Source organism: Macrosteles quadrilineatus, unplaced genomic scaffold, assembly GCF_028750875.1.
Source record: "Macrosteles quadrilineatus isolate MER2022 unplaced genomic scaffold, UCM_ALF_1.0 Scaffold_2__2_contigs__length_208266976, whole genome shotgun sequence".
Taxonomy (NCBI): domain Eukaryota; kingdom Metazoa; phylum Arthropoda; class Insecta; order Hemiptera; family Cicadellidae; genus Macrosteles; species Macrosteles quadrilineatus.
Window position 1 is genome coordinate 203,737,003 of NW_026542595.1, and position 21,621 is coordinate 203,758,623.

The window sequence follows — 21,621 nt, forward strand, 5'->3', positions numbered from 1 at the left end:
TGTTTTCTATAGCATGAAAAAAATTACAAATTGTAAAACAAGTCAAAATCAGCGTAATTTGCTAGCAATTAAACTGTAAGCGTATTCCTAATTTTCTAATTCAAAGAAGTACGTTTAAATATTCAAACTTTATTCGGAAAAATACCACGCTCGCATCTCCACGTGTCCACAATTTCCGTTCCAAATTAGGAAGATTTTCTTATGAACTATCATTCCTGTAGTTGTTTACGGAAAGGCTGCAACATATTTACTCGGATGGAAAGGAACAGCAACGTGGAGATATAAAGGGTATGTTTTAACATAGACTAACCAACACAATACAAGTAGGCATTTATAATCCTACTAGCTGTACCCGCGGGCTTTGCCCCGTTTAACTTCACAAGTGAACTCGTTCGCATGGCTCAATCACGTCCTGGTTGAAGTTAGTTCGCTACGCTCACTCACCTTTAGGTTAGAGCTCGTTCGCTCTGCTCACTTGCCTTCAGGTTAGCTCGTTCACTACGCTAACTCGCTTCCAGGTTGAAGTTCGTTCGCTGGCTGACAACGAACTGCACTCACGGTCAAAGGAATTTACAAGGGTTGGAAGGGTAGCCCGCCTATAGGCCGGGGCCACACTTGTAATTTTTAATCAGCGAGACTGCATTTTCCGTTTTCACGTGTGACGCACGTGAAACAGTAAGACCGTGGCCACACTCGTCTTTACGAGATAGGTTTTTTGGGCAAACCAGTGAGACTGATAGAGCATGCCACACTGGCAATAAAAATCGTCCGTGTCCGTGATCCGGCTCCCCCCCCCCCTCCACGCTCACTGCACAGTAACAAACAGGTTAAAACTAGAAACGTCCGTGGAAAAAATTCAGCGAGATAAGATGAGTGTGTTCACTCCCATAAGCCGCAATGCCCCGCGACTAGTTTTACGTGCAACGCCCGTGGTTAGTAGAGAATACACGTGCAATTCCGTTTGTCAGTCTCGCTGGTTTTACCAGCGAGACTGACAAACGCGTTCACGGACGTTTTTACTCTAGTGTGGCCTGCCCCATATACCGTAATGTATCTCTCAAACCCACGGGTAACGCCCGTGGAAAAAATTCAGCGAGATAAGATGAGTGTGGCCCCGGCCTAAGATGAGTGTGTTCACTCCCATAAGCCGCAATGCCCCGCGACTAGTTTTACGTGCAACGCCCGTGGGATGTTAGTAGAGAATACACGTGCAATTCCGTTTGTCAGTCTCGCTGGTAAAACCAGTGAGACTGACAAACGCGTTCACGGACATTTTTACTCTAGTGTGGCCTGCCCCATATACCGTAATGTATCTCTCAAACCCGCGGGTAACGCCCGTGGAAAAAATTCAGCGAGATAAGATGAGTGTGGCCCCGGCCTAAGCCATATAGAACTGCACTCGGCGGCACACGTATTCGGCTCCAAATTTGACCACCGCTGTAAGGTTAATCAGGTGTTACTAATCTCACAACCCAACCTGGCTCCGAGGCAGTTTTGAGGTAGGCGAGCTGGGTTCCCCCTCCACAACACCAAACATACACCCCTCATTCTCTTCTTACCCTACCTCGAACCCTAGACATACCCCTCCACAACGCTCTTTTTCTCTTGCTCCCTGCAACCCTAGGCAAGGCATATCTTCGCCATGACTCTTTTGGTTAGGCTTTGGAATAATAATGAGCGGCGGATCCAGTGTTATCTTCCCGATGTCACCATATTTCCCGATGTTACAATTGTTTAATGGAAAGAAATTGTTGAAATGTACTTCCTATCTAGATAATAATAGTTATTTTAAGAATCGAGAATATGTGAACATAGGCTAATCTATAACACATTTTTGACAAAGTCTCAAATTTAAATGTAGTTTACTCCTAGGCCGCGTTTAAGAGGAATTTCACATTGAAACATGTTGTAATAATATTATTTTTGATATTTTTTATGAATTTTACATGCTGTAAAACCTATTCTGATCATGACTCCTCCTTAATGATTTGTTATTACTTCAATTTAGGTAATAACTGTTAAAATTAATAGAATGTTTTAATTCAACAACGTACTCCTGTACTGAATGTTTTTTAAATTAGTAAAACGAAGTACAGTAATAAGTGATTATCTAAGAAATTAGAACATTTCGCAATACAATATTTTAACATTGCATTACAATTTTAAATGCTTATAGAAGTGAGTACTGTGACTGTGTATTATGAAGTCTATCTACAGTATATACTGTACTGTCTGTCTTTCTGTGATTTCAAAACGACTCCTGTGATGTTCTTTAAATTGTAAGGAATATCTTATTTTTCGGGCCAAAAACAATATGATAATGTTTGTCAAGTGGGTGATGCATAACATCATTATTGACATGCAGATTGTTGGTTAATTTACATTGATTTGACAGTTATTAATGTAATAATTGTGTAAATATAAAGATTTATATGGTAGCTTCCTATTTACAAACAAAAGTTAAGCGGTCTCGGGTAACCAAGAACACTTAGGGCATTTAATTTTACAACAAATTTTAGCTCGTATTTTTTTACATTTCACCCTAATCGTAGTATTTGACGATTATAATCTGTCTGTTAATATTTTGAGGACCCAACTTATTATAAAATAGGAACGGTATCGATCATAAAGAAACAAATGACCCGAAAAGAAATATGTTTGTAATATTATTATTTCAATGCAACTTTCAAAAAACCTCGAAAACACATGTTTAAATTTGGTATTAGATTTCATCCAGTGACGTAATTCTTTTTTAGTTTTTGACCCATGTACCGTGTCTGTTCTACTATCCGTGGACGACCCCATCGTTGCGACGTTCAGCGATCCAATGACCACATTTCGCTACAAGAACAAGAGAGCGCATGATATTCGCAACAATGCTGGTTAACAGCTGAGAAGTTAAATATTGTCACGAGTTTGTTATTGAACTTTATTGTAGATATTTTCAATAATGACTAGAGGACCCATGCTGCTCCGCAGCGTTAAAATAATTATAACATCCGAGAAATAATCAAATTAAAAATTTCTGATTGACGATCAATAGCTCAAATTAAAGCCTATAATTTAGTGATTATTTTGAGTATAAAACATATGGAAAAACATGAGAAATACTGGAGCTAATGATAATTTAATGTTGAATAATTTTTATGTTGGTTGTTCACCTTGCGTTTGCTTGAAACTCGTTCGATTTGATTAACTAATACCTTAAATGAATGCCAGTATTTAACTGAAGGTTCTTGAACTAAAATATATAGGATTATAAAATTATAACTGGTAAAGGTACATCTTAAATAGAAATAAGAATTAGATAATAAATGAAACTATGTGTTTTGATCAAGTAATATTGTAGGTAAATATTTGTCAATGCTTTATGTGAAAACTTGGCGTGCATGCTTTCAATTTTGAGACCTCAATCATGAAAATCGGTCGGGTAGAAGAGCCAAACGTAGTCGGAAAAGAAAAACTAAGTTTTTTTTAATATATAAGATTGTTCGTCTGTATGGAAATGATTATTAGTTAAATTAAGCATGAAGGGGGACCAACGAAGAGAAATTGCCTTTACAACTTAATTAAACGCGGCAAAATTTGAAATGGAGTGATTTTCACGTCGAAATTAATTGTTTGTTGTTATTTATAAATTAATGATTGTTATTTAGATACATTTTAAATGTTATTCAGTATGAAAACCAACCTCTTTAAACTCGTATAAAAAAATATGCTCTACGCTCAAGAGCATACAGCAAAGGCTATCACATTTTTTCTCGTAAACCCTTGAACTCAGCCTTTGAAAATACATTATACAGCAGTAAACCACATCTTAGAGTTTTTGAAGTGTTTATTTGCAGTTTTTACTATATTTTTTGTTGTTTTTATGTATACACTTTAACTTATTTCTAAGGGTAAATTCATCAGTGGTATTCATTATTTATGAATAAAAATTACATTTTCTTAGGCCTAGAGCACAAAGCTGTACGATGAATGGCAATTAATTAAAGTAAATTAGTTCGTAGAAGAAACCGGATGTCACTCATAGGCCAATAAACTATAAAGTATGAGATTATTTATTATAACATCTTGTCTTATACAATGGCTCAGTTTTGAAAACTGTAAGGAAATTATTTATAAATGCCAAATTTTCCATTTGGTATTTTTTACTGTGTCAGTAATGCAGGTCAATGAATATAAATGCGAGGTTATTTAGGTTTTCAATGACTTGAGACGACAGCGCGGTACCCAAATGTTGTGCAAATAGCACAAATACGTGAGCATTATAAAATATTATTACAGTATATAATTTGCCTTATTACTTAACATATGTGGGCGTACGTTTATTTTTTAACGTCTCCTACAAATTAAACACCACGAGAAATGATCGTTCCGTGGTACTTGTAATAATGCATACATAACGATTTATTAATGACATTATGTACACATATTTACTATGTACATTTATTCTGGCCGTTCTTTTTGACAAAGCTTTAAAACAAGTCTAATCATTTTCAGTATATAACAGTCCACTTTAAAAATAATACTTTATAGTATTTTACTCCTAGATTTCAGTGCCAAATATGCAGGGTTGTTTATTCCCCTCTACCATAGGCTGGAAATTCCCAAGCGCCAATTCGCAAAATGCCATTACCAACCCTAAACACAAGAATGTGGTCAAAGATCAGTTGTTGACTGACCCAACACACGACGACACCTTTAGTTTGTCCTAAGTGCGGATTGAGTTGACACGTTGGCTGCTAAGCTTATGTTTGGTGTTTAGTTAGTTCTGTTAGACTATCATTGTTTATTTAGTGAAATTGTTTTATTCGGATGGAAAAGGTGTACAGTGAGAGAGGGAAACCTCTTATTATCCATGAAAATAATACTTATCGTTTTTATAAAGACATAAAATCAACAACGGAACAGTGTTGGCGGTGCTCGCGTGGTAAAAACTGTAACGCAAAACTGTATACGCTTGAAGATGGTAGTGTATTTTCTCGCGTCGTGTCTAACCACAATCACGATCCTATGGAGGAGAAAGTGCTTAATCGGAAAATAGTAAATAACACAGTAAAGAGGAAGATTGAAGACATCGAAGGGGATAAACCTGCGCAGAAGATCCGAAAAGTGGCGGAAGAACTAAAGAAACCATTGTCAACGCTCACACGTCAGGATGTTACATTTATAAGGAACAATTTGTATCGTGCGAAATCCAAGACAATGCCTAAGCTTCCCAAAACGACAGAAGAACTTCAAACTGCTCTCGAAAACATCACTACCACCACTAGCAAAGGTGAGGAGTTCCTACTTGTCAACGATCGTGAAAATAAAATTGTGATTTTTTCTTGTGATGAAAACCTCAAGTTTCTCTCCAAAAGTGAAACAATATTCATGGACGGAACTTTTGAGTATGCGCCTAAATACTTTTTACAAATGTTCACAATTCACGGGTTTTCAAATGGTGTCTACGTGCCTCTTGTATTTTGTCTTCTTAAAGACAAGAAGAAGCAAACGTACATAGATGCAATGAAGAATGTCCAAGAAGAATGCCTGAAAAGAAGACTACAACTTCAACCCCAATGGATAGTCGTGGATTTTGAACAGTCGATCCATGAATGCATCAAAATCATCCTCCCGGAGGCAAAGATCGTTGGTTGTAGGTTTCATCTAGGACAATCGTGGTAAGTAATCTATTGAAATAAAATTACATTTTTGTTTGATCATTTGCGTAGAATCATGTTTTGGGTTATTTTTACGTGTTATAGGTCTACTCAGAATGTGGGCAGATTCTGCCTACAATCTAACTTATAATACAGATTAGTGAAGATACCGTACTCAAGTTTGGAGCTTTACAGAAAGTTACTAAACTAATTAGAAAATCACGAAGTACATTTAAATGTTTTTCGTTTTATTCTTTGTATTAATCTAAAAATGATTTTTTAAAGCTCTTTTATACAAATTAATGCGACAGTTAGAATATAAAGGAGCGTTGTAAGAGTATCAAAAACCAACTTGTGACTTGGAAAATTAGTACAATGTACACCAAACATCAGAATTTTATAAAACTTCAATAGAATGTAGACATATATTATAAATTAATTTGTTTTCAGCATTCAGAATTTTAGATTTTAGTTTCAGAATATTAGTATTTTGGTTATCGGAATTTTAGTTACGATCAAAAAAGTTTTTGTTGTTAATTATGAGAAGTAGCTTTTTCTAAGAAACGTTAAACAATAGAAACAAAATTAAAAGCTAGTTTTGAAGGTAATTGTCCTAGCAATGGAAATATTTATAATGCAAAGGCATATTGTCACGGATATTATTGATATCAACTAGCATTTAATTAGTTGCGCTCGCTACTTGGGCTCATCACAGCCGGCAGCTGCCCTCTTATCGTAGAGTAGAAAAAAAGGCCACCGCATGCCTATCTAGTTAGTTTAAAGTTGTATCAAATAGAAGTTTATACAAAAATAATGTTGTTTAAAACACTTTTCTAAGCAGTTAAAATTTAATTTTAATCCGTGTTTTACATAGCCTTATATGATTAAGAAAAAATCATTATTTTATTTGTTCAGTAAAAATTATCCGAACATTTGCTACAAATGTTTAAAGCAGAATTTAGGAACATTGTCTAGACTCAGCTTCCACAGTGACTTAGTAGGCCTTCCTACCGCTCACACGAGTTAACAGTAAACAACGGCTGATAAGTTGTGAGTGCTCGTTGTCCGTCTCTGCGTGTTTCGTAAATAAATATATTGTGTGAGCTTTTGATTTTGACGACCCTCTTGAGAGGGTATTATGTTCTTGATGACCTCGTAGAAGTTCGAAACTAGTTTTTTTTAGTTATTCTTTGCAATCTAGATCGCTTAATGTTTTCAGGTGGAGAAAAATCCAAAACTTAGGATTATCATCTGTCTACAAAGACAAAGACTCAGAGGAAGGGAGATGGCTTCGCCATTTCTTTGGTTTATCCTATCTCAAGCCAGAAGATGTTGAAGAGGCCTTCTGCCAGCTTGTCGGCACCCAGCCAGTCAAAATTAAATTGACATCATTTGCGGACTATTTGTGCGACACGTACATCGATTGCGAGAACCAGGCAACGTTTCCGCCGCATATGTGGGCAAATGAATCGGCAGACCTCTGGAGAACAACCAATGCCTGCGAGAGTTTTCACTCTAGGTTTAATTCAATGTTTTCATCGGCACATCCAAATATTTTCGTCTTTTTAAAAAACTTGTTATCGTGTCAAACGGACACCTACATATTGTTGAACACTGTGGATGTATCCTATTGTAGAGTATCAAAAACCACGAAAAACAGGCAAGAATTTGTACAAAATAAGTTGCGGCAGTTGCAACGAAAGGAAATAGATGTGCTTACATTTGTCAAAGCAGTTTCTCACATTGCTGCCGTGTAAATTATTGTAGTGATGCAGTCGGGTACTAGTTGACTAGATTGATTAGCCTTCTCTCATTTGCCATGACTATCCTAATATTTTAAATGCATTTCTCTATTTTTATAACCTTGCTTTATTTTTAATATTCTTGCTTTACTTTTTATCCATTGTAAAATTGTCATTGTATTTTTTTATTGTGATTTAGATGTTTTAAATGCATTACTTAACTGTTGCATGCAAACTTTTGGATTTTAGGACCACTTGGAATTAGTTTAATGGTAAAAGCTGTAGATATTTTCTGTATTTTTATAAATTATTTATGGATTCTTACTGCCAAAAAACAAGTATTAATCAATATCTTAAAATACATAGGCAATTTATTTATTCACTATTGAATTAACGAGTATTTTATTTTACTTCAAAAGGCAATATATTCATTGTACATTTCACTGTTATTACTTTTTACTGTGATTACACTGTATTAATGCATTTCTTTATTTTTTTAATCCATTAAACAGATGTCATTGTATTTTTTTAAATAGTGATTTTGATTTTTTATAGTCTTTTTCAAGTTGTTATTGTATTTCTTTATTTTTAATTCTAATTTTGATAAAGCCTAACTGCATTGTTTTATTTTTTCAAACTGATTGTTAAGTTGTGTATGTGTTTTAACCATTTTAAAATGTATTGTACAGTTTGACAAATAAAAATTATAAAAGCCACAAGGCCGCTGTTTATATTGCCAGACTTGATTTGTGAAATTAGACCAAGTCATTCTAGCAATATACTAGTGACCTGTACTATTCAACGGAGGAGCTGCAAAACTGATAAAAAATCGCAATCTTGTGAACGAGTTGTAATAATAGTTATAGTTAGTATTGTCTATCCCTTCGTGTTGCAGCTCGCGTTGCCTTCATTCACATTTGGTTAGTAAAGCTCGGTGCCCAATTATTTTAAGGGAGGTATCGTGAGGACATGGAAAGTGTGAGCCTGGAGGGGTAAGGAGAGAGTAGTGGAGGTGGAATGGGTAAGAGGGGTGGCTGGAGCCAAGTTGAATACTGTCATGGCGGCGGGTGAAAGGTTCAGAGCTGAAAACGTGTGTTTTTTTATAACATATTAAAGTTGGAGCCAAATTGAAGAACTCCCCTGCACTCACGGTCAAAAATCGGTCTTTCACGGCTGAACGCTTCGCTAGCCCCTTAGTCATCTGTTTATTCCGTCCTCTGTCTTACTTTATCCAATACTTTATTTAATACACGTTTTAGTGTCTGTCCCAATAAATACAACAATAAATACAACAATAACTAACCTAACCTAACCTAACCTAACCTAACCTAACCTTTACAAAAGAAGCTTCGTTATAATAAGAATATAGCCTATCATGTTATCGTAAATACTATGCTAGAAATGTGTATTTTTTACAATGTCAGTAGTAAGTTTATTTTTTGACGTTTAGATTAATTTAATCAAAACTTTTCAATATATTTCAACTAATTTAAGTTTTAATCAATTCAATCATGGTGTTGCACAATGTGATATAGGCTAATTAAAAACTGACCGTGAGTGCAGTTCCGGTACCCCCAGAAAGGCTCAAAGTGACCGTGAGTGCAGTTCCGTAGTTGGATTAGGATAGGACCAGGGACTGACCTTGAGTGCAGTTCACGCTCACTCACCTTTTGGTTGCAAATTAGCTGTAGTCATAAATTAAAAATAATAATAGTGCTGCACCCTGTTGGTAGTCCTTGTAACTTTAATGCTATTGAACATCATAGAACAGAACCAACTTGTTTAATTGAAACAGCTGTTAAGCAATTCATTTTAAATATGAAAAATCATAATGTTAACATGGGAAACTCCAGAGCCAATGGGGCGGAGCCCGAAAGCCTGATCAGAATAAAAACTAGTTTTCCTGTTAATGCCCAAAGAATCGGTGTACCGAATTTCAGCCTCCTAGGTAAATGGGAAGTGGGAGAATTAGTGATGGGTGAGTGAGTGAGTGAGTGAGTGAGTGAGTGAGTCAGTCAGTGAGGGCTTTGCCTTTTATATAGATTCTAAATGTAGGAGCTCGTTTGTCATGTATTGTTCATGTCTGGTGACAATGATCGCTAGTGTCGACGAAACTTTGTTCTATTATTTTAGGGTTAATTTCACGATTTGTGCTTTGATGTTTTGTTATTTAACTAGGGCACGAGTATGTATTTATGATAAAATCGTTTTGGCTAAACGAGGTTTTGAATGACTGAATTCAATAGCTGTTTACTACCATACAGTGTTTTTTTATAATTTGACAAATGACACTATATCAATTTTATTTATGAAAATAAGTAGTTTTTCAGGAGAAGTCAAGATAAACAATTTAGCGCCTGGTTTACCAGTTGACCTACAATATTATTTTTACCTTTACTATTGTAGAAATCGGCCTTGACTCCAAACGTGCTCTCTTTTGTTTTATTCAAGGCTCCGAGACAATGAAGCGTTAATCAAATTAACCCCTCACATGTTGGTCATGATCGAGCACAATAAGTACTGGTTTGGGTATAAAGTGTATAATTATATAAATATAGTTGTATAGTTATATAAATAGATGATATAAATATAGATGCATATATTTATATCATTCAATCTATATATTCTTCAATCTATATACTTTGAGTAGATATTTCATTTGATTAGTCATCAATAGCGGTAAGTTTGATGTAATAAAGTTTATAAAGCGTTAAAACCCCGATATTCATTTTAAAACACCCAGTATATGACAAATACAGGGTGAGGCTATAAGAGCACCCAAACTTAAAGCCTAGTTTAAATGTAATATGTTCTCGTCTATACATAAATACGGGATGTTTTAAAAATAATCATCCGATTTCGATTGGTTTATAATTTGAAAACTAATTATACAGACATGAGGTAAATTTTATATTAAAGAGTAACTAATAACGTTTTTTTTTACATACCATTTACAAGTGCTCAATATGACCCTCTTTAGATGCACAGCATGTGCAACTTGCAATAAAAATTTACTTAGAAAGGCTTACAAAAAGATGGTGTGAAAAATATTGAAAAATGGAAAATAAATGTAATTTTTTGAAAGAAGAGCGTTTATTGGGATCGAAGGACTCCATTTCCATTCCATTTCCATTTCCATTTCGTTTTGTCATGAGAGCCGAAGCCCCCTGACTGCATACCCGGTACCTATCCTTTAGGACATACCCGGGCCCCATGATGTAGGCCGAAGCTTACGCATCAACCTTTAGCACATCATGGGCGGATGACTTAAGGTCATCAGGCTCGCCGGCTGCCGAAGCAGACCCTTCGGAAGGAGGGTTGCCCCTCAATCCTAACCAGGGATTCCGGCTGCTTGTTTAAGCGTCACTCCACCTGGGTTCCACTAGGTCGAGACCTAGAGGTCCATGGTAGAGCGCCCCGACGCATTTAGTGCAAGCAACACTCGGGACCTATCTAATCCCTGACAGGCAGAACCCGCCATCGATAGCCAGGAGGAAGGGGACCGTCAGCACGCTGACGGGGGGAACCCCAACCTCCCATTAACACCGCTGCCCGATCGAGGCCTTACCCATTGCTGGGAAACCAGAGATAACCAGAGCGATAGATCCCCAGATACCCCTGGCGGGCTCGGACCCAGCACCCGATCTACTTCGTTTGCCCGTCAGACCCAACATCACTGCCAGGCCATCAGGGTTTCCCAAAAGGAGGCAGGTATAGAAGTGGGACCCACCCGGATGAACCTATCCACCAGAGGTGGCGACACCCTTGACTCAATTGAGGTTCCGGGAAGAACCCCCCACACTCAAGATAACCATACCGTCCGTGCTCAGAGACAGGGATTGGTTTGCATAAGTACCTACAAACCGTTGCCCTCACACTGCGGAAAGTTACGTTGCCCTTGAGTGTCCCCGTGAGCTGCGGGTACTTGCCCGTTTTCACCTCCAGGAAAGGTTACTTCCAAAGTCGAGGATTTGCCCACTGAATGCTGGTCGCACACAACAAGCAGGCCGAAGCCCAAAGAACCACAGACACAGGTAGGTTAGAGATTATGATGTACTTCCATCTCTCCTAGAGCTAAACACCCTTCCATCCTGGATAAAGGAATGTCACTGGGACCCAATGCCCAGTCGTCCATGTCTGTGGCCTACTTGAAAATGCCGATACCAACACGGAGCATTTACCTCCCCTCTGGGGGCTAGGTATTTCACCTCCCAGGACGAGGCTACTTCCAAAGTCGAGGATATGCCTCACAAAATGTCAGTAGGTAGGACTCAGTCACAACCACAAGCTACAGGCAGGTGAAACTTAATCAACACTAGCAGAGCTGAACACCCCACCACCCTGAATGGAGGGAATGTCACTGGGTACTCTCACTTTGGGTAAAACCCAAAGAGGCTGGCTTGTCCAGTCGTCCATAGCTTGTGGTCTACCTGAAGTGCCGGTTCCAACACCGGGCAATTACCTCCCCTCTGGGAGAGCTAGGGTCCGCGTGGTCGCCCAGGCCACGAACCCACGCAAGCGTGGGCCCCCTGCGGTAGGGATCGAAGGACTGCGGTTTTCGGAAAACTTCTAAGAGTGTCTAGTAGAAAATGTAATTCCTGACCATGAAAATTCTTTCAAATCTTTGCTAGTTATAGCCGTTTAAAAAAAAAACGTGTTTTTTTCGTTTTCAGATGTCCACCATTTTGTATTTTTGGGGGGTTATGGTTTGAAAATAGGACTTTTGGATATTTTCTGGATAATTTAAGGTTTCGATCCACACCCTTTCAAATTCCAAGTCTCTAGCACGTGTCTAAACGGTTCAGATGAGCGTACCAAAGTCGGTCACATTCAATGCTATTCTCCATAAGAATATTAGGGGGGGGGGGGGAGAATTCGAAATTTTGGGGCGTTTATTGCATACGTAGTTTCGGCAACTATTATAATGAGCTGATCATTGATAGAAGCGGGCTACTGCAACCTGGCAGAAACCCTGTGAAACACGAGAACTTCCTCTTTCTAACAGTATATTGTTCGATCAAATCGGATTCATATGGTAGCTATGATTTTTCAAAATCGGATGATTCTTTTTTAAACACCCTGCATGAATATCACATCAAAGAAGCTTATCTCGTGCCATTTCATCTTAATTGACTCTTTTTATTTTCTGGAAGCAACTTACGTCCTTACCCTTCTTGACATTCCTTTTGCTTGAAAATTCCATCTTACTAATATTATAAATCTTAGTTTGTGAGTTTGTGTGTGTGTTTGTTGCTCAATCACGCATATACTACTGGACGGATTGGGCTGAAATTTGGCATGATGATAGCTCACATTCCCGATTAACATTAAAGCATATTCTTATTTCAAAAACCCTTTCGGGCTCCGCCCCAGTGGCTCTGTAGTTCCCCATGTTAATCTTATGATTTTTCATATTTAAAAAGAATTAATGAATCTTAACAGCTGTTTCAATTAAACAAGTTGGTTCTGTTCTATGATGTTCAATAGTATAAAAGTTACAAGGATTACCAACAGGGTGCAGTACTATTATTTTTTTTTTAATTTATGACAACAGCTAATTTCCAACCAAAAGGTAAGTGAGCGTAGCGAACGAACTTCAACCTGGAGGCGAGTTAGCGTAGTGAACGAGCTAACCTGAAGGCAAGTGAGCGCAGCGAACGAGCTCCAACCTAAAGGTGAGTGAGCGCAGCGAACGAGCTCCAACCTAAAGGTGAGTGAGCGTAGCGAACGAACTTCAACCAGGACGTGAATGAGCCATGCGAATACTTATGAAGTTAAACGGGGCAAAGCCCGCGGGTACAACTAGTAGAATATATTTTCAGGATTTCTTCAGGAATCGTTTTAATTTTGCGGTGAGTTCTTATCATCAGTTCAAGCAAATACTTTGAAACCCCTTGAGCTTTAATGAGTTTATAGTGAAAACCGCTAAGAAAGAAATGAGGCAAAGTAAATCTTTAAGGAACGAAGGCTTCCTAGCAGACCACTTTCGAGTTACTGCGAATCGCACCGTTACCACATTTTGCTGGTGTGGTATAATGTTTTTCAGCTACCACAGACTTTTTCGGGGTTGAAAACATCCATTAATAAACTTATTAACTTATATGTTTGTAAACATATAATTGCCAGGTTTTGTAACAACGCAATACTGTAAATAAAAATACACAATCCAGTAACATTTACAGCGTCCAGAAAAAAATATTAACTTTCACTTTTTAAAGTTGGGAATTTATAACGGATCCACCTAACGGTTCGAAGACACGCGAAGCGCATTCCCACCTTACGGATTGAGTGTGTTTTTTTTTTGTTTTTTTTTTTGGGGGGGGGGGAATGATTGCTCAAGGTCTGTCCAAAAAGAAGGAGCTACGCGAATTTCACCAAGCGGACCAGGTGAAAAGTTGAGTCAAGACAAACGTCCAGCTGGTTTACATATCCGGTTTGATGTCGGCCATCCGGTTTAAGGTCATAGTCACCCGGTTTATAGTATAAATCATCCAAATGTTCACCGGAGACAGTGATCTTTTCTCGCCGTGGCGATTTTAAACTCGGACAAGCTGGTTACAGCATTTTGTAGCTTTAGGCAAGATTCTTCCTTTACATAACTTATACATTTTGTGCGATTGCTTATAGATATAACTTCTAGTTTTATTTTCCAATACGTACAACTTATAACTACGAACATCTTAGTGTCAGCAAATTTGCTTTTGTGCATTACCGGTAATTTTAATTCACGGGAGCACAAAACAATGGGTATTGGTCACTTTTAGCGAATTTCCCTATAGGGAAGTAGCTATTACCGTAGGTCTCATGGTAAGACCTAAGCCCGGGACCGATTTACTTTTTCATTTTGATGTCCCCAGAGGCCAAAAACACCATTCGTTCAAATTTTTATATATCTATATATATGTGTGTCCATCCGCACGATAACTTGAGTAATTTTTGTCCGATTTTGATAAAATTTGGTTTGAAGGTGTAAGGTGGGATAAACTTGAATGAGTTCGCGAACCAGCATGATCGGATTATGGGAACGGGGGTTTATGGGGGGTTTTATGGGGTAAAAATAGGTTTTTCCCATTTTTGACCCTAAAAACACAAAAGTTTACAATTTCTTTTCAAACCATTTTGTAGAGCTTAAAAAAACAAATAATTTAGTATATTGAAGCGTTATTATGCGCCTAAGTGTTACGGAGAAAATTAAAAAAAATTGTAATTTAAAATTCCCATGTTATTCTTACGGAGAATAAGTCAACTGTTTTAGTTTGCTTGTTTATGAACATATTTTGATCAAATTTGGAAAATAGGTACATTAATTTCTTACTAAATTAATTTATTTACCACAGCACCTTTTAACATTTTATATAAAAAAAATTTTACCCCCCTGTTGCAGCAAACCTAAGTACTCATTAAACTAATTCTGTTTAGATAGGGAATAAATGTGATATTTTTAAGGAGACATTTTAGTTTAAATCCAATCAGGCAAATGGAAATTCGCTAGGTCTGCAGGTTTGCTGCGGCGGGGGTATTATTTTACAGGGTTGAATAATTACTGCTAACGTTTACAACTCAAAATTGTACATTGGTAAACATTTCCTTGACATTATCCATTCATTCATTCAAACTGCCACTAGAAACAAACTCGTTTTTACATCTTTATCGTCAAATATAAATACACAACGTATGATAAATTTGATGAACCGTTGGCGTTTTAGTTGAGAATGGGATTCGTTAACGTTCGATATTACGTTAAGTTTTAAGTAAAATTACAACAAATACATTGAAAAACTGCACATGTTGCATTATTTGTATTCAACCAACATAAAATATGTACACAAGTTGTGGCATGTTGTCTCAAAGTGAAGATGGGAATGATGGTGCTCTACGTTGTGGTTATATAGTCAATGGCTCTACTCTGTGGCTAGTCATGCTGATAAGTTTAGTGATGTAGTTTTATTGTTATAACCAGTGAGTGTTGAATTCAAGAGGTTCATGCAGAAATATTATTTTTGTGTGGTGAAGGGTCCTTCAACAACTCCCAAGTAATTGAACATATTTTTGATTACTTGAACCATTTCAGTATAAATTATTGAAAGAAAGTAAAGTTTGGAGTAGTCTGAGGCCAAATATAAACTAGGTCTTCAAAAACTATAAACAGTTTGCGCTGATTCCTCTATGAATTGTTTACTATCTGGAGTTGAGTCCAGTAATTGATCCAGTCAAACGTAGCCCTATTACAAATAATTACGAGTATTTTGTGTACTCGTTTTGTAAACAAGAAGTAATGGCAATAATTTAGTCATGTTTGCTTGTAGTCATTGAGGGGTATTTTCAAATTTATTTTGGGTTACTGGTACCTATTCATTTTTATGGACATACCTTGTTTTTTATACAAGACAGACAGTTTTTTCTGTTTTTTGTTTGTTTTTTTTTTGACAGACTAGCCTTTTATGCATGGTTATAGCAGGTTAAGAGGATCTGGTAGTTTTAGATATAATTCTAGTATTTTGTTGTAACTCACTACTAATTAATCTTAAACTATAGATGATTCAGATATATTCATAAGCAAACACAAGTCATCATCTAATTGTTTCCTTATGTGGTGAACATCCTCAACATTTCCACTTCGACACCTCGATAAAAATACATTAAATCTATATCTTTTGAACACATCACTAGGACGTATTAATAACACCCCTACTAATCTATACATAATTCTCTTTTCATAGTCAGATTTTCTGATTAAGGACAGAAAACAAGCAATTGCGCAATAACGAATTCCCGTGAGATTTTTCCTGCGACGGATACAAACTAATTTTCTACGATTACAACCAAGTTTGAAATCGAAATCGTTTACGTCAAATCGGGGTGATTGTGCCCAAGTCGATCCTAATGACTCGGAGTCAACAACGGTGTGCATTCTTCCACAGCTAATCTTTCTCTCGGCCCCTCCCCCTCTCGATTCTCTCTTTCTCTCACTCGGTTCTGCACCTCTCTTCTCTCTCCCCAACTCAGATACTCAGATCAGTGAGCTCTGACCCAGCGTTATGGAACTGTGTTCGTCAGTAGTGTGCGGTCTAGTGTTGGTCTCAGCGTTTCAAATATTTCTCGTGTCGGTTTCTCATATGTTAATCGATTTCGAGCAAATATTCCACTGAATAGTGACATATTTTCAGTGCAAAAAACTGTACGGTAGTTGATTTTTATCTAGTGATACACATATTTTCAGAGTTTAAAACCACTGTTTCGTAAATTTACAAGCAAGAATTGGTTAATCGTTTCAAACATTTTTTCTGGGAATATGTGAGAGGCCTATCGACAGACTGGATCACCAATAGTTTGACCTAAAGAAACTATTAGGACGGTCTAAAGATTTTAGTTAATTTGAAGAAACAATTTAAACACAATCGTGAGGACTTTAATAATTTAAACATAAACTTCGTGTGGTTACTTCTTCACCGTGTGACTTGCTCTCTACTGCATCATCAAGTGATAAGACAAGTGACAGAAGTGATAAGATGGAGGTGGGAAGTCTTGTCATCTCTCTTATCACAGGGTTGGCGGCCTTATCAACTCTTCAGATCTTCCTTGTGGTCGTTGCTCCCTTCGTCCTGGACATTGATATAAGGGCGGTCTACTGTGATTACTACACTTTTGACGACCAGTGGAGGTACAATTATGCAAACTACTAGAGGTTAAGAGAAAATATGTTATTTCGTGTCACCAACTTTATTTCTCTTATTTAAGTATTTCAGCGGTTGTTTTTCTTTTCGAACAAACCAATTTATTGAGCTTTATGGTATGTTTTAGTCTTAAATTATTTTAATTCTGTTTTGTTACAGCAGTACAGTAATTGACGAGTCATAAAAGATGTAGTTTGTAATTTATTTTTGGCTTAGTTAAACAGATGGAATGTTGGACATAAGAAGGTAAATCTGTAATTTATACACCAGCGCACTTTCATTTTATTGTGGATCAGTTTTAACTTGTTCATTTTTATTACTAGTATAAAACTGGCAACAACAAACATGGGAAAATGATGACTAGTTCTATCCATGGCATCACTTATATTTTAGGAAGATTTTTGGTGATAACTAATCTAATTTACATAGAAAGAAAATCATTTGAATGCGTGTCAATTTAAATAATTTGGGGTGAATCGAAATAGACTTTTAGTTACAAAATTTTAAATACAATTTAGCCTAATACTTTTTTTTATTAATTGACAATATTTTCATCATACTGTTTTTAATCTATTAATTTTTCCACAAATACTACATACAAGCTACAAATAATGTTTATGTATGATTTTATGTATTAAAGGTTTGAATACAAACTAACGTTTCAAACATTGTCATCTTTAAATATAAGGATTTTAACAAACTTTCTTTTTAAAAACTTTTACTTCATTCATAGCATCGAAACAGTAGTTTACAAAACGCGTGAAGACTTTTTACTTGAGTTGGGTAACTACTTTCTTTACCTGCTACCGTCTTTTTTTATTACTAAGAATCACTACTAGTAACTTCTAAGAGAGGTCATGTTTTCGTTTATAACAATTTCATTTCCACTTAACAGCTGATGAGTTGACGTTACAAGCATTACAATTTTTTTCTCGTATCTACGCCATTGGCATTTTTGTATTGAGGTCAAACACTTTTAAGGGAAAGCGGTCCAAACCTATAATTTGACTTCTTGTCTCTCAATCCTTGAACCTCAATGGTCCGTTGCAGTGCTAAAAAGTAAAATCAAAACAATGTCGTAAAGTAAGTAAACAATGCGGTAAAGTGAATCCCTTCATTTTCTAAGAACTGAATTGTAATAGTAGGTAGTTTACGCAACGATTGCGTTTAGTTAATCTTTACGACACGAGTAGAAAATTTAAGGCACGAGCCTTGGCGAGTGCCTTAAAAACTTCTACGATTGTCGTAAAGACTATTAACGCGAGTTGCGTACACTACTTTACCTACGACCGTTTTTTAATTACTAAAAATCTGTTTTTTTATTACTAACAATCACTACTCATAACTTCCTAGAGAGGTTATGTTTTCGTTTATTGTCATTGTCACTGAAAGTGATGCAACGACTTATTGTATAATCAGCTGATTTCATGTAATTACGTGTTTGTAAAACTTTGTTAAATAATACGTTACTTTTTCAGACAATAGGTTCTGCTAGCAGCATTCTTACCATAAATACTGTATCAGGTACAATTAGGGAAATATTGCATATATTTTTGGACAACTGAATAATATAGTGAAACAGTTAATTTACAGTTAGATCTCAGCATCGAAAATGTGGTCCACAACGAGTTGGGTGAAAAAGTGGTTAAGAGGTTTTCAAAATAAACCAGAAGAACATTTTCATTTATCAATTTAACCTTATTTTGTTTCGTCCATTTAATGAATTGCTGGTATGTAATTGCATATGGTACCTTTGTTTTGATTTTGGTGGTAAAAGATTAGCACAAACAGTTTGTGCTCTCAGATCAGCTGATCAGCTGATTAGTTGACGTTCGAAGCATTACAATTGTACTTCTTTTCTCTCAATCCTTGAACCTCATTGGTCCGTTACCCGTGTTGATATGAGAAAAACTATGCTGATATGAAATGAAACTATGCTGATATGAAAGTAAACAGCTGTTAAGTGAAACTTTACAATTCTAAGAACTGAACTGAAATGGCTACTTTAAAAAAAAACGGTCGTAGGTATAAAGGCTATTTAAAAAATATGTCATTAGTACATAGTACAATGTATGTAAAGTAATTGTATAGCTTGTAAAAAGGTGAATATGTATATTATAATACCTAACTTAACTTATTTAGACATACTGTCACGAAATTGGTAGGAAATTTCAATGCATGAAAATAAGTGTGTATGATAATTTTAACATTGAGAAAGGGAAGATAAAAAAATGCACGCTAATCGTTAATTTGAGTTAATTTTATCTGGACCCAGTTCTGGACTCGGTACTAAAATTTCACTTGCGTCAAATTATCCAATAATAACAGTGTCGTACGATTGACTATACACCGTATAATAAAAGGTCCTTCAATGAAGGATACAGAATCAATTATTTTTAACAGTTTGTAATACTGTACTTACAGCAGGTAATTAAATATTTTGTCTGAGTAATTTGGATTGAAAGTTCGAGTATATGGGTTGTAACAGATAAATGTAGACTACTAGATCTGTAAAAAAATTAGTTGTTGTATAGCCATTGAATATTTTCAGGAAGTAATATCATTAAAGTTTGGTTAAGTTTGATTAAACTGCTATACTTAAGGTTTTTTTGTACTTATGTTCATGTTTAATCTTGTCTACCTATTAATTTTGCTAAATACTAGGCCTATAGCTAATTGTGATACTAGTTCTAGCTGTGTAAATATGTAAACAACCTATTACAACTATGTAACAGTTCAACTTGGTTTTATTTTCCTTAATGGCCATTAAATGTAAGTGAAAGGCTGCAATACTTGTCAACAAAAACAGTTATCACCTAGGGTAGTAATTATAAGCGCTAAAATTGAAACTGAGACTTAAAACAACATGAAACAAACACAACAATTATTCCAGTTGAAAATTAATAATGGAAATTTCCTGAGCCATAAGCAAGCAAGAGCAGAGTTTTGTTTTTAAATCACAAGGAACTGGTGCCCAAAAAACTACTTTAGTTTAAATGTAGGTTTACATTTATTTTCCAGGAGCCAATAGGGACGGTAGGGGGCAAAAGCCCCTCGCCCCCTTGGAACCACCACTGCATAGATGTAAGTTTCAATTGTATTTTAAATGTAAAAAAATTCTTTAGGCTATATGGCTCTTAACACAATTGACAACTTTTTATATGATTTGTGAGGAACTTTCAAATTCTCATCTTTGTTACTTATGTAGGCTATTACTTTCTTATGGTCGAACTGCAATCTGTTGGCAGTAGGTATAATGGGCATACATATGAACAATTGGTTTGTCACATTTTTGACCCTCAAAAAAATTTTCCCAATTCCTCTCTAAATCATTATGAAGAAATTTAAAAAACCAATAATTTAGTATATTGAAGTTTTTTTGAACAATTTGTTGATTACGGATAAAATTCAAAAAATTACAAATTTAAAGTTGTAATATTACTCTTATGGTGAATGAATGAACTGCTGTAGTTTGCTTATTTATGGATACTAGAGGTCGTCCAGTGGTCGAAAACTCTACCAAAAAATGTAATGTAGGCCTTACAGACTTCTCATCTATTTTCACCCCACGCTGTAAATAGAACATGTGATTGGCATTTCTTTAATTTGTTTTGATTTTCTGTTTATATTTCGTCACAAGCATGATATGTTATATTATGACAACCCATAAGGCCCATGTAAATTTTGTATTATTTTAAATTCATTTTTTGTGCTTATTTTAGAGCATATTTTTATTTATAAAGGGATTCTGCACATCTACAGGCAAATATCTTTCTAGCAGCATGTGTAGATTTTCCTTGCGATTCACACCAGCTGAGAAAATTTTTTTTAAAGAAACATGCTTGCCTATTAATATATAGATATTTTTATCAAACTTGAAAAATTTATTAATTTTATTTTAAGCTAATGATATGTTGCTAAAAACACACTTTATTGCCCTCCCCGTAGCAGCAAACCTAGGTACTCTTAAAACTAATTTAATTGAAAATCAAATCAGGCAAATACAAATGCAGGTTTGCTGCACGTATTGATAGCCCAATGATTAAGCTGGTTCATAGTTAGTTTAAAAGGAATAAAGGATAACCCTTCTTATCCCAAGGTAAGTAAAATAACAATTGTAGTTTGCTGTTATTTCAATATAGTTGACGATTACATTGTTAATTACAAGTTTCATGTTCAATTTTATGACTTACTTGTTTTATGATTTAATAACTTTAATATTTTGTTATTCAAATTGATGAAATGTTTGATAAATAATTTTATTACTTGATTTCATTTATTACTAAACCTATCCTAGACCAAAACATAAGATTGTAATTTTGTTTCAGGAAAAGAGTTTTTAAGTTAAAACTATTTTTATATGAAATTAAGGTACTTAATGATTAATTTGGCAACAGGGCAAAGTCAAATTTGATTTTTTAAATACAGCTTCAACAATCCAAACAAAGTTGTGTTCTTAAAAAAAATCCTGAAATTTAAATAATATGAATTTCAACTATTATAATTCACCTACTCAAGTCCAAAAAAAAGTTATCACTAACAATAACAACTAAAATC

General features: G+C 35.7%; 1 protein-coding gene across 1 annotated transcript; it reads left to right on the plus strand.

Moving 5' to 3' along the window:
- The first annotated feature begins 5,016 nt into the window (after positions 1–5,016).
- Positions 5,017–16,419, plus strand: LOC128985298 (uncharacterized). The gene is made up of 3 exons (XM_054404689.1): positions 5,017–5,669; positions 6,868–7,084; positions 16,312–16,419. The coding sequence occupies exons 1-3, from the start codon at positions 5,017–5,019 to the stop codon at positions 16,417–16,419; spliced, it is 978 nt and encodes a 325-aa protein (XP_054260664.1).
- The last annotated feature ends 5,202 nt before the right edge of the window (positions 16,420–21,621 follow it).